At 61.2% G+C, this 12,571-nt stretch overlaps 1 protein-coding gene and 1 pseudogene across 1 annotated transcript; both read left to right on the forward strand.

Moving 5' to 3' along the window:
• Positions 1-3,380: 3,380 nt before the first annotated feature.
• LOC125320889 lies at positions 3,381-6,430 on the forward strand (annotated as a pseudogene).
• Positions 6,431-6,755: 325 nt separating this feature from the next.
• LOC125320887 lies at positions 6,756-12,148 on the forward strand. The gene is made up of 4 exons (XM_048293307.1): positions 6,756-6,845; positions 8,009-8,144; positions 10,335-10,512; positions 11,788-12,148. The coding sequence occupies exons 2-4, from the start codon at positions 8,066-8,068 to the stop codon at positions 12,131-12,133; spliced, it is 603 nt and encodes a 200-aa protein (XP_048149264.1). The 5' UTR covers positions 6,756-6,845; positions 8,009-8,065; the 3' UTR covers positions 12,134-12,148.
• Positions 12,149-12,571: the final 423 nt, after the last annotated feature.

Genomic DNA, 12,571 nt, shown 5'->3' on the forward strand with positions numbered 1-12,571 from the left:
AGGGTGCGGCCGGAGCCCTCGGAGGTGAGCTGGGCGCGCCCCCGGGTCGGGGGTTTAGGGGAGGGTGTTTGGGGGAGGCTTGGGAGGTTGTGGGGGTGTTTCTGTGGGGGTTGATGGGTTTTGGGGTGATTTTTAGGTGTAACTGGGTTCCTTTTGGTGGTGACTTAAAGGGGGTGTGGGGGTTAGTGGCGATTTTAGTGGTTGGAGGAGGGGGTTATGGGGCTTTTAGCGAGGTTTTTGGTGTCTGACAATGTGGCAGCGCCCGTAGATTGGAATTGATCCCTTTCTGGGAGGTGTTTTTTTTGTTAGGTCACTATTTGGCAGCCTGTTTGCCTTGTTTGGGTCCATTTCTGGCATCCCTTTTGGGGTTCTTATTTGGCATCCGCATTGCCTTTAATAGCTCTCTTTCTGGCAGCCCCTTTTAATCACTATTTGGCAGTCACCATTGACTTGAACGCATCCCTTTCTGGCAAGCCCCTGAAGTCAGTGTTCTGCAGCCTCATTGACTTTAAGGGATCCCTTTCTGTTTTTGTCTCCTTATTTGGCACCCCACTGATTGTAACGGGTCCTTTTTTGGGGTTGGGGTGCCTGAAGGAGCAGCCCAGTGTGCTGGGGTGTTTGCGGGTGTTTGGGGAGGTTTGTGGTACGTGCAGGACCAGCCCCAGCGCGTTGTGGTGTCTCGGGGTGCAGAGCACCTTTTTCCCCTCAGGTTTCCCGCCCTTTTTCCCCTCACGTTTCCCGCCCTTTTTCCCCTCACGTTTCCCGCCCTTTTTCCCCTCACGTTTCCCGCCCTTTTTCCCCTCACGTTTCCCGCCCTTTTTTCCCCTCACGTTTCCCGCCGTTTTTCCCCTCACGTTTCCCGCCCTTTTCCCCCTCACGTTTCCCGCCCTTTTTCCCCTCACATTTCCAACTCCAGTCCCTCCATTTTCCCCAATGCTTTTCCCCTCACATTCCCACTCTTTCTCAACCATATTTCCCCTGTTTTTCTTGTCTAGTTTCCCGCCCTTTTTCCCTCCCGTTTTCGCCTCTTTCCCACCCACTGGGACATGGAGGACACGGCACCATGGCCCCGAACGCTGCCCCACAGTCCCCCCGGGCCCCGCCCCGGGCAGGAGGTCACGGAAGCTGTTCCCGTCGTGTTGCCGATGCAGTGGAAGCCGACGGTTCGTGCCGGCACGTTCACCCCCATGGCGAAGGTCTCGGTGGCGAACAGCACCTGGGGCAGGTATGGGGCAGGTTTGGGGCAGTCTGGGTGCGGATTGGGGCTGGTTTTTGGGGCAGCTTTTGGGTCAGTTTAGAGCAGTTTTGGGTGAGGTTTGGGGCAGGCTTTTGGGGCAGGTTTAGGTGAGGTTTGGGGACGGTTTTGGGGGGCAGGTTTAGGTAAGGTTTGGGGCAGGTTTTTAGGGCTGTTTTTTGGGGCAGGTTTGGGGCCAGTTTAGAGCAGTTTTGGGTGAGGTTTCGGGCAGGTTTTGGGGCAGGTTTAGTTGAGGTTTGGGGCAGGTTCAGGTGTGGTTTGGGGCACGTTTTTGGGGCAGGAGTAGGTAAGGTTTGGGGCAGGTTTTTGGGGCAGGTTTAGGTGAGGTTTGGGGCCGGTTTTTGGGGCAGTTTTGGGTGAGCTTTGGGGCCGGTTTTTGGGACAGGTTTAGGGGAGGTTTGGGGCAGGTTTAGGTGAGGTTTGGGGCCGGTTTAGGTGAGGTTTGGGGCAGGTTTTTGGGGTAGGTTTGGGTGAGGTTTGGGGCCGGTTTTTGGGGCAGGTTTGGGTAAGCTTTGGGCTGGTTTTTGGGGCAGGTTTAGGGGAGGTTTGGGGCAGGTTTAGGTGAGGTTTGGGGCAGGTTTAGGGGAGGTTTGGGGCAGGTTTAGGTGAGGTTTGGGGTCGGTTTTTTGGGCAGGTTTAGGTGAGGTTTGGGGCCGGTTTTTGGGGCAGGTTTGGGTGAGGTTTGGGGCCGGTTTTTTGGGCAGGTTTGGGTGAGCTTTGGGGCAGGTTTTTGGGGCAGGTTTAGGGGAGGTTTGGGGCAGGTTTAGGTGAGGTTTGGGGCAGGTTTTTGGGGCAGGTTTAGGTGAGGTTTAGGGCAGGTTTTTGGGGCAGATTTGAGTCTCACCCCTGCGTGCTGAAGGCCCTGCCCGGGCCCAGCAGCTGGAACAGCCGGTGCCGCGTGCGGGCGCTGTTCCCGGAGAACAGGAAATGCTCCAGCGGCACCGGGCGCTGCGGGGTGCTCAGCACCCGCACTCAGCGCCGCTTCGTGCGCCTGGAAGGCAGCAAAATGCCGTGGGATTGGGAAAACACGGGATGGGAGCAGTGAAAGGGTTCCCCCCATCCCCCGTGTCCGCAGTGCCACCGTCACCCCCCAGCCCAGAGCCCCCCCAGCCACCTCAGGGCCACGCGGGGAGCCCCAGCACCCCCAGATGCCCACGGCCCCTCAGGGGTGCCCAGCGCCCCCAGAGCTGGGTGGGGGGAAGGTGGTGGAGAGATTTCTTTGCCTTCTCCTTGTGCTGCTGGGATTTGGTTGGGAATAAATTCCCTCCGTGTGCTGCACCTGAGCCCCTGGAGATGTGGGGCCGGGCAGCTCCAGGAGGTGAAAGTGCTGGAAAAGGGGATTTTGGGCACTGCCAGCACTGAGAATCCCAGGAGCCAGGGTGGTTGGGGAACAGACAGAGCCCAAAAACTCTGTGTACAGGGGGGTTTGGGCACTCCCCGCGCCTGAAAATCCTTGGAACAGGGGGGTTGAGGAAAACCCAGAGCCCTAAAATGATGGGAAAAGAGGAGTTGGGGTTCTCCCAATCTCAAAAATCGCAGAGAAGTGGGGAAAACCCTGAAAAAAGAGGAAGTTGGGACAACGCCCTTCACCCAAAAAATGCCCCAAAAGAGGTTTGGACCCTCTTTATCCTCCCGATCCTTCCATTCCCAAGGGTCCGGGGCACCCCAAATCCCAACCCCGCGGCTCCAGGACCCCCCAAAGGCCTCCTCGGACCCCCCAAAGGCCGGGCAGGCTCAGGGCCAGCAGCAGCAGCAGCAGCCAGGGGACGCTCCGCGCTCCGTCCATGGCGCCTCGGGATGCCGGGAGCCCGGGAAGGGTCGGTGCTGCTCCCAGTAAAGCGGCGGCGAAGTGGGGGGGACTGGGAGTGGGGGCGCAGCACCCCGAAAAGCGCTCAGCCAATGGGAGCGCGGCGTTGTTGTGTCGTCATCGGTTGCCGGGCAGAGCCTTGGGAAAAAGAGTCCCCTAAAAAAATTGCAGCCAATCAGAGCGCGCGTGGGCGGTGACTCATCGGTTGCCAGGTAGAGCCTCTGGGAAACGGGCCCCAATCGGGCTCGGCCAATCAGAGCGCGTCCAAAACACCTCCAGCCAATCACTGTGTTCCCAAAACCACACCCGACCAATCAGAGCGTATCCCAAAACCACGCCCGGTTAATCAGGGTGTATCCCAAAACCACGCCCGACCAATCAGAGGTGGCGTCTGTGATGACCCCGCACTGGTCCGGACTGGAGCTCCCAGTGCAGCGCGGCTGCTTTGGGGCTGGCGGCACCTGCCCGGCGCTGGCCATGGGGCGAGTGGCGGCAGCTGGGCCGTACTGGTGGCACTGGTGGTGCTGGGGAGCCCCCCGGCTGCGGGCGAGAAGCTCTCGAGTGAGCGGGGCTGGGGCAGGACGCGGTGGGAAAGGGGGAAAAGAGGGAACAAAAGGGGTTTGGGAGCCCTAAATGGAGGGGGAGGGGGAGGGGGAGGGGACCCCCGAAAGGAAGAGCGGGAGGGGCTGAGGATTGGGGGAAGGTGAGGAAGGGGTGGGAGAGGGGGGAAAGTGGGGAAAAGGGGAGGGTGGGACCCCGAAGCGGAGCGGGGAGGGGGGAGGGGATTGGGGGATTAGCGGGCAAAGGGTGGGAAATGGGGCAAAGGGGGAACGGAGCCGCAGAGTGATCTGGGAGCGGGCGGAGGTGGGAGGGGAGGGGCCGGGAAAGGGGAAATGGGGAGGAGGGCGGGAAGGAGGCAGCGGTGCCGCGGGCAGGAGGGGCCCACGGCGGCCGTGGGGCACAGGGGGTGCGGGGCGGGATCCGGGGGGGCCCCCGAGCTCGGGGGGTGCTGGGGGGGCACCCCTGACCCGTGTCCCGCACACACAGCGGAGCTCCAGTTGATGGCAAAGTCCGAGCGTCACTTCATTAACGGCACAGAGAAGGTGAGGTTCGTGCACAGGGAATTCTACAACGGCCAGCAGCTCTTTCACTTCGACAGCGATGTGGGGCACTACGTGGGGGACACCCCGTATGGGGAGAAGGTTGCCAGGGCCTGGAACAACAACCCGGAACGGATGGAGTACGTGCGGACTGCAGTGGACACGGTTTGCCGGCACAACTACGAGGTGTTCACCCCGTTCAGCGTGGAGCGCAGAGGTGAGCGTGGGGCAGAGCGTGGGGCAGAGCGTGGGCAGAGCGAGTCCCCTCGGGCCCGGCCCCGGGAATGACCCTGGAGCCCCTCAAAACCTCCCCGGGAATCACCGCAGAGCCCTGAGCCCTCCTTGGGCCCATCCCCGGGACCTCTTGTACATCCCAGTTCCTCCAGTCCATCCCAGTACCATCTCAGTCCTTCCCAGTTCCATCCTAGCCCCCCCCAGTACCATCCCAGTCCCTGCCGGTGACATCCCAGTCCTTCTACTGTCAACACAGTCCCTCCCAGGAACATCTCAGTCCCTCCCAGTTCCTCCCAGTCCATCCCACTATCAACACAGTTCCTCTCAGTAACATCCAGTCCTTCCCAGTGTCAATGCAGTCCCTCCCAGTAACATCCAGCGCCATCCCAATCCCTCCCGGTAGCATCCCAGTCCCTCCCAGTTCCATCCTAGCCTCTTTCCAGTGCCATCCCAGTCCCCCACAGTGCCATCCCAGTCCCTCCCAGTGCCTTCCTAGCCCCTCCTAGTCCCTCTCAATGGCACCCCAGCCCTTCCCCGTCTCCCCCAGTGCCCCCCAGCTGATCCCAGTGCATCCCCGCTCTCTCCCAGTGCCCCCCAGCGTGTCCATCTCGCTGGTGCCCTCGAGCTCCAGCCAGCCCCGGCCGCCTGCTCTGCTCCGTGATGGATTTCTACCCTGCCGAGATCCAGGTGAGGTGGTTCCAGGGCCAGCAGGAGCTCTCGGGCCACGTGGTGGCCACCGACATCGTCCCCAACGGGGACTGGACCTACCAGCTGCTGGTGCTGCTGGAAATTCCCCCCCAGCGCGGGCTCAGCTACACCTGCCAGGTGGAGCACGTCAGCCTGGAGCAGCCCCTGAGCCTGCACTGGGGTACGGCCCGGCCCCACAGCGCCGGGGGGAGCGGGGAGGCACTGGGGGAGCTGGGAGGGGGATTGGGCTGTGCTGGGAGTAACTGGGAGGGAGCGTGAGAGAGCCTGGTTTAAACTGGGAGAGGGGCTCGGGGGTCTGGAGGGGCTGGGAAGGGGTTTGAAGGATGTTGGGGAGGGGTGGGATGGGTTTTGGGGGTGCTGGTGGGCGCTGGGAGGGAGTTTGGGGGTGCTGGGAGTAAGCGGGAGGGATTGGAGTGAGCCTGGAGGGGCTGGAAGGAGATCGGGGCTGGGAAAGCGGGGCTTGGGATGAGGTTGGTTGTGCTGGGAAGAGCCTGGGAGGGCTCTTGGGGAGTCGTGGTGGGGCTGGGAAGGGACTGGGAGAGGTCTGGGGGTCGTGGGGCGGCGGGGGGCAAGTGGAGGGGGCTGTGGGATGCTGAGAGGGACGGGAGGGGCTTTGGTGGATGCTGGGGAGGCTGGGAAGGGGTTGGGAGGAGGTTTCAGGGGGTGCTGGGTGGGCTGGGGGCGAGTGGGAGGGTGCTGGGAGGGTCTCGGGGTGTCTGTGAGAGGATTTGGGGGTGCTGAGCCCTGCGGACCCCCCAGAGATGCCGCCGGACGCCGCCCGCAGCAAGATGCTGACGGGGATCGGGGGGCTTCGTGTTGGGCTTCGTCTTCCTGGCGCTGGGGCTCGGCTTCTACCTGCGCAAGAAGGTGAGGGGGGGTCCCCGGGGGTGGCGTCCCCCCTGCCCCGGAGCTGTGTGAGCTCCCCCCGGGGCCCCCAGCCCGGTGTCACCCCCTTTGCTCTGCCCACAGAGCTCTTGAGCCGCCGGCGGCCGCAGCCCCTCCCCGTGGCCTCGGCCCGGCCGGGACCCCCCGCTCCGTCCCCGCGCTGATTTTGGGGGGGTCGTGTGTCCCCCCCAGCCCCGCTGGCACTCTGCCCCCGCCCGGCTGCTCCCAGTGTTCCCAATAAAGCTTCCCAGTTCGGCCGGGGCCGTTTCTTGGGGGGCGTGGGGGAGGGACTTGGGGGTGGGGGCAGAAGCCGGGGATGGATCGGGAATGGGGACCCCCGTGTGTCCCCCCCGTGTCACCCCGCTCTGGGGGGGCCTTGGGAGGCAGCTGAACCCCACCCCGGCACCCAGCGAAGCCCAAAAGGCGCCGGGACCCCCCTGAGCCGCCAGGGGAATTTGGGGAGGGGGCGCGTGGGGGGCGCCCAGAGCCCAGCGCTGCCCCAGCCCGGCCTGGCCCGGCTCCATCCCGGCTCCTCCCGCGGGGTGCGGCGGCGTCGGGAAAAGGGGGGGGCAAGGGCGGGCGCTGGGCCGGGGGAGCAGGAGAAGGATGGAGGAGGAGCAGGAGGAGGAGGAGGGGTGAGGAAGGAGCGGGAGAAGGGCGGAGGAGAAGAGGAGAAGCAGGCGGGATTAGGAAGGAGGAGGAGCGGGAGGAGCCGGGCTGGAGGCGGAGGCGGGGAGGAGGAGCGGGAGGAAGAGGAGCGAGAGAGGAAGAGGAGGAGCAGGAAGAGGAAAAGCAGCAGGGGAAGCGCGGGGTCGGCGGCCGCTGTGTCCGCCGCGGCGCCGGGAGCATCCCGCAGGTGAGCGGGGAGGGGGAGCTCGGCCCAAATCCTCGGGGGTTTGCCCCAAAGCTTGGGGTCGCCGTCGTTTTCAGGCTCGGGCAGGAAGGGGCGGGTGAGCAGCAGGGCCTCGGGGTAGGGCACGTCCGGGGCGGCTCTGGGGGTGCGCCCCCGCTCTCGGGGGGCTTCTGGCTCAGCAGCAGCAGCAGCGTCGTGAGGGTGCGGCCGGAGCCCTCGGAGGTGAGCTGGGCGGGCCCCCGGGTCGGGGGTTAGGGGAGGGTGTTTGGGGGAGGCTTGGGAGGTTGTGGTGGGGTGTTTCTGTGGGGGTTGAGGGGTGTTTGGGGGTGATTTTTAGGTGTAACTGGGTTCCTTTTGGTGGTGACTTAAAGGGGGTGTGGGGGTTAGTGGCGATTTTAGTGGTTGGAGGAGGGGTTATGGGGCTTTTAGCGAGGTTTTTGGTGTCTGACAATGTGGCAGCGCCCGTAGATTGGAATTGATCCCTTTCTGGAGGTCTTTTTTTGTTAGGTCACTATTTGGCAGGCCTGTTTGCCTTGTTTGGGTCCATTTCTGGCATCCCTTTTGGGGTTCTTATTTGGCATCCGCATTGCCTTTAATAGCTCTCTTTCTGGCAGCCCCTTTTAATCACTATTTGGCAGTCACCATTGACTTGAACGCATCCCTTTCTGGCAAGCCCCTGAAGTCAGTGTTCTGCAGCCTCATTGACTTTAAGGGATCCCTTTCTGTTTTTGTCTCCTTATTTGGCACCCCACTGATTGTAACGGGTCCTTTTTTGGGGTTGGGGTACCTGAAGGAGCAGCCCCAGTGTGCTGGGGTGTTTGCGGGTGTTTGGGGCGGTTTGTGGTACGTGCAGGACCAGCCCCAGCGCGTTGTGGTGTCTCGGGGTGCAGAGCACCTTTTTCCCCTCAGGTTTCCCGCCCTTTTTCCCCTCACGTTTCCCCGCCCTTTTTTCCCCTCACGTTTCCCGCCCTTTTTCCCCTCACATTTCCAACTCCAGTCTCTCCATTTTCCCCAATGTTTTTCCCTCACATTCCCACTCTTTCTCAACCATATTTCCCCTGTTTTTCTTGTCTAGTTTCCCGCCCTTTTTCCCTCCGTTTTCGCCTCTTTCCCACCCCACTGGCACATGGAGGACACGGCACCATGGCCCGAACGCTGCCCCACAGTCCCCCCGGCCCCGCCCCGGGCAGGAGGTCACGGAAGCTGTTCCCGTCGTGTTGCCGATGCAGTGGAAGCCGACGGTTCGTGCCGCACGTTCACCCCCATGGCGAAGGTCTCGGTGGCGAACAGCACCTGGGGCAGGTATGGGGCAGGTTTGGGGCAGTCTGGGGTGCGGTTTGGGGCTGGTTTTTGGGGCAGCTTTTGGGTCAGTTTAGAGCAGTTTTGGGTGAGGTTTGGGGCAGGCTTTTGGGGCAGGTTTAGGTGAGGTTTGGGGACGGTTTTGGGGGCAGGTTTAGGTAAGGTTTGGGGCTGTTTTTTGGGGCAGGTTGGGCCAGTTTAGAGCAGTTTTGGGTGAGGTTTCAGGCAGTTTTTTGGGCAGGTTCAGGTGAGGTTTGGGGCACGTTTTTGGGGCAGGTGTAGGTAAGGTTTGGGGCAGGTTTTTGGGCAGGTTTAGGTGAGCTTTGGGGCAGGTTTTTTGGGGCAGGTTTGGGTGAGCTTTGGGGCAGGTTTTTGGGACAGGTTTAGGGGAGGTTTGGGGCAGGTTTAGGTGAGGTTTGGGGCAGGTTTAGGTGAGGTTTGGGGCCGGTTTTTGGGGTAGGTTTGGGTGAGGTTTGGGGCGGTTTTTGGGGCAGGTTTGGGTGAGCTTTGGGGCAGGTTTTTGGGACAGGTTTAGGGGAGGTTTGGGGCAGGTTTAGGTGAGGTTTGGGGCAGGTTTAGGTGAGGTTTGGGGCCGGTTTTTGGGGCAGGTTTGGGTGAGGTTTGGGGCCGGTTTTTGGGCAGGTTTGGGTGAGCTTTGGGGCAGGTTTTTGGGACAGGTTAGGGGAGGTTTGGGGCAGGTTTAGGGGAGGTTTGGGGCAGGTTTTTGGGGCAGGTTTAGGTGAGGTTTGGGGCAGGTTTTTGGGGCAGGTTTAGGTGAGGTTTGGGGCCGGTTTTGGGGCAGGTTTGGGTGAGCTTTGGGCAGGTTTTTGGGACAGGTTTAGGGGAGGTTTGGGGCAGGTTTAGGTGAGGTTTGGGGCCGGTTTTTGGAGTAGGTTTGGGTGAGGTTTGGGGCCGGTTTTGGGGCAGGTTTGGGTGAGCTTTGGGGCAGGTTTTTGGGACAGGTTTAGGGGAGGTTTGGGGCAGGTTTAGGTGAGGTTTGGGGCAGGTTTAGGTGAGGTTTGGGGCCGGTTTTTGGGGCAGGTTTGGGTGAGGTTTGGGGCCGGTTTTTGGGGCAGGTTTGGGTGAGCTTTGGGGCAGGTTTTTGGACAGGTTTAGGGGAGGTTTGGGGCAGGTTTAGGGGAGGTTTGGGGCAGGTTTTTGGGGCAGGTTTAGGTGAGGTTTGGGGCAGGTTTTTGGGGGCAGGTTTAGGTGAGGTTTGGGGCCGGTTTTTGGGGCAGGTTTGGGTCTCACCCCTGCATGCTGAAGGCCCCGCCCGGGCCCAGCAGCTGGAACAGCCTCGGTGCCGCGTGCGGGCGCTGTTCCCGGAGAACAGGAAATGCTCCAGCGGCACCGGGCGCTGCGGGGTGCTCAGCACCCGCACTCAGCGCCGCTTCGTGCGCCTGGAAGGCAGCAAAATCCCGTGGGATTGGGAAAACACGGGATGGGAGCAGTGAAAGGGATCCCCCCATCCCCCCGTGTCCGCAGTGCCACCGTCACCCCCCCAGCCCAGAGCCCCCCCAGCCACCTCAGGGCCACGCGGGGAGCCCAGCACCCGCAGATGCCCACGGCCCCTCAGGGGTGCCCAGCGCCCCAGAGCTGGGTGGGGGGAAGGTGGTGGAGAGATTTCTTTGCCTTCTCCTTGTGCTGCTGGGATTTGGTTGGGAGTAAATTCCCTCCGTGTGCCCAGGCTGGGTCTGGTGTGGCCCGTGCCAGTTGAAAGGGTTCAACTCATTGTACCTGTGCGAGTATAAGATACAGGGTAAAAGTTAGCAAATATTGGCCACAAGATTAAGGCACAGAATGTAACTTGGCAAGAAACGGGGAACAAACGTCACAGAAATGATGAACAAAGCTTGCTGAGAGCAGTCGAGAAACTGCTGAAGCAGCCAAGGAGAGCCTGTGCATGCCTAGGGGAGAAAGGTGCAAAGAGAAAGTGCAAAGGGAGGAAGATTGTGGCAGCTGGCGGGTGATGGGGGTCGGAGGAATTTTTATTACCTGTTCTGGTTCTTATCTGTTCCCAATAAAGCTTCCCAGTTCGGCCCGGTGCCGTTCTTGGGGGGCGATGGGGAAGGACTTGGGGGTGGGGGCAGAAGCCGGGGATGGATCGGGAATGGGGACCCCCGTGTGTTCCCCCCGTGTCACCCCGCTCTGGGGGGGCCTTGGGAGGCAGCTGAACCCCACCCCGGCACCCAGCGAAGCCCAAAAGGCGCCGGGACCCCCCTGAGAAGAAGGAGCGGAGGGAGAAGGGCCGGAGTGAAGAGGAGAAGCAGGCGGAATTAGGAAGAGGAGGAGCAGGAAGAGGAGAAAGCAGCAGGGGAAGCGCGGGGTCGGCGGCCGCTGTGTCCGCCGCGGCGCCGGGAGCATCCCGCAGGTGAGCGGGGAGGGGGAGCTCGGCCCAAATCCCTCGGGGGTTGCCCCAAAGCTTGGGGTCGCCGTCGTTTTCAGGCTCGGGCAGGAAGGGGCGGGTGAGCAGCAGGGCCTCGGGGTAGGGCACGTCCGGGGCGGCTCTGGGGTGTGCGCCCCGCTCTCGGGGGCTTCTGGCTCAGCAGCAGCAGCAGCGTCGTGAGGGTGCGGCCGGAGCCCTCGGAGGTGAGCTGGGCGCGCCCCCGGGTCGGGGGTTTAGGGGAGGGTGTTTGGGGGAGGCTTGGGAGGTTGTGGGGGTGTTTCTGTGGGGATTGAGGGGTTTTTGGGGGGTGATTTTTAGGTGTAACTGGTTCCTTTTGGTGGTGACTTAAAGGGGGTGTGGGGTTAGTGGCGATTTTAGTGGTGGAGGAGGGTTATGGGGCTTTTAGCGAGGTTTTTGTGTCTGACAATGTGGCAGCGCCCGTAGATTGGAATGATCCCTTTCTGGAGGTGTTTTTTTGTTAGGTCACTATTTGGCAGGCCTGTTTGCTTGTTTGGGTCCATTTCTGGCATCCCTTTTGGGGTTCTTATTTGGCATCCGCATTGCCTTTAATAGCTCTCTTTCTGGCAGCCCCTTTAATCCCTATTGGCAGTCACCATTGACTTGAACGCATCCCTTTCTGGCAAGCCCCTGAAGTCAGTGTTCTGCAGCCTCATTGACTTTAAGGGATCCCTTTCTGGCTTTGTCCCTTATTTGGCACCCCACTGATTGTAACGGGTCCTTTTTTGGGGTTGGGGTGCCTGAAGGAGCAGCCCCAGTGTGCTGGGGTGTTTGCGGGTGTTTGGGGAGGTTTGTGGTACGTGCAGGACCAGCCCCAGCGCGTTGTGGTGTCTCGGGGTGCAGAGCAACCTTTTTCCCCTCAGGTTTCCCGCCCTTTTTCCCCTCACGTTTCCCGCCCTTTTTCCCCTCACGTTTCCCACCCTTTTCCCCTCACGTTTCCCGCCCTTTTTCCCCTCAGGTTTCCCGCCCTTTTTCCCCTCACGTTTCCCGCCCTTTTTCCCCTCACGTTTCCCGCCCTTTTTCCCTCACGTTTCCCGCCCTTTTTCCCCTCACGTTTCCCGCCCTTTTTCCTCTCACATTTCCCGCCCTTTTCCCCTCACGTTTCCCGCCCTTTTTTCCCCTCACGTTTCCCGCCCTTTTTCCCCTCACATTTCCAACTCCAGTCTCTCCATTTTCCCCAATGTTTTTCCCCTCACATTCCCACTCTTTCTCAACCATATTTCCCCTGTTTTTCTTGTCTAGTTTCCCGCCTTTTTCCCTCCCGTTTTCGCCTCTTTCCCACCCCACTGGCACATGGAGGACACGGCACCATGGCCCCGAACGCTGCCCCACAGTCCCCCCGGCCCCGCCCCGGGCAGGAGGTCACGGAAGCTGTTCCCGTCGTGTTGCCGATGCAGTGGAAGCCGACGGTTCGTGCCGGCACGTTCACCCCCATGGCGAAGGTCTCGGTGGCGAACAGCACCTGGGGCAGGTATGGGGCAGGTTTGGGGCAGTCTGGGTGCGGATTGGGCTGGTTTTTTGGGCAGCTTTGGGTCAGTTTAGAGCAGTTTTGGGTGAGGTTTGGGGCAGGCTTTTGGGGCAGGTTTAGGTGAGGTTTGGGGACGTTTTGGGGGCAGGTTTAGGTAAGGTTTGGGGCAGGTTTTAGGGCTGTTTTTGGGCAGGTTTGGGGCCAGTTTAGAGCAGTTTTTGGGTGAGGTTTCGGGCAGTTTTTGGGGCAGGTTCAGGTGAGTTTGGGGCAGGTTCAGGTGTGGTTTGGGGCACGTTTTTGGGGCAGGTGTAGGTAAGGTTTGGGGCCGGTTTTTGGGGCAGGTTAGGTGAGGTTTGGGGCCGGTTTTTGGGGCAGGTTTGGGTGAGCTTTGGGGCAGTTTTTGGGACAGGTTTAGGGGAGGTTTGGGGCAGGTTTAGGTGAGGTTTGGGGCAGGTTTAGGTGAGGTTGGGGCCGGGTTTTTGGGGTAGGTTTGGGTGAGGTTTGGGGCCGGTTTTTTGGGCAGGTTTGGGTGAGCTTTGGGCTGGTTTTTGTGGGCAG

This window comes from Corvus hawaiiensis, unplaced genomic scaffold (genome assembly GCF_020740725.1).
Source record: "Corvus hawaiiensis isolate bCorHaw1 unplaced genomic scaffold, bCorHaw1.pri.cur scaffold_263_ctg1, whole genome shotgun sequence".
NCBI classification, from domain to species: Eukaryota; Metazoa; Chordata; class Aves; order Passeriformes; family Corvidae; genus Corvus; species Corvus hawaiiensis.

Excerpts from the sequence above, each read along its gene's own strand:
- LOC125320887 (XM_048293307.1), top strand. The coding sequence starts at position 8,066 with ATGCAGTGGAAGCCGACGGTTCGTGCCGCACGTTCACCCCCATGGCGA. Across the intron at positions 8,145-10,334 it reads GCGAACAGCACCTGGGGCAG|CGAAGCCCAAAAGGCGCCGG; the intron begins GTATGGGGCAGG and ends CCCGGCACCCAG. Across the intron at positions 10,513-11,787 it reads GCGCCGGGAGCATCCCGCAG|TTTCCCGCCTTTTTCCCTCC; the intron begins GTGAGCGGGGAG and ends TTTCTTGTCTAG.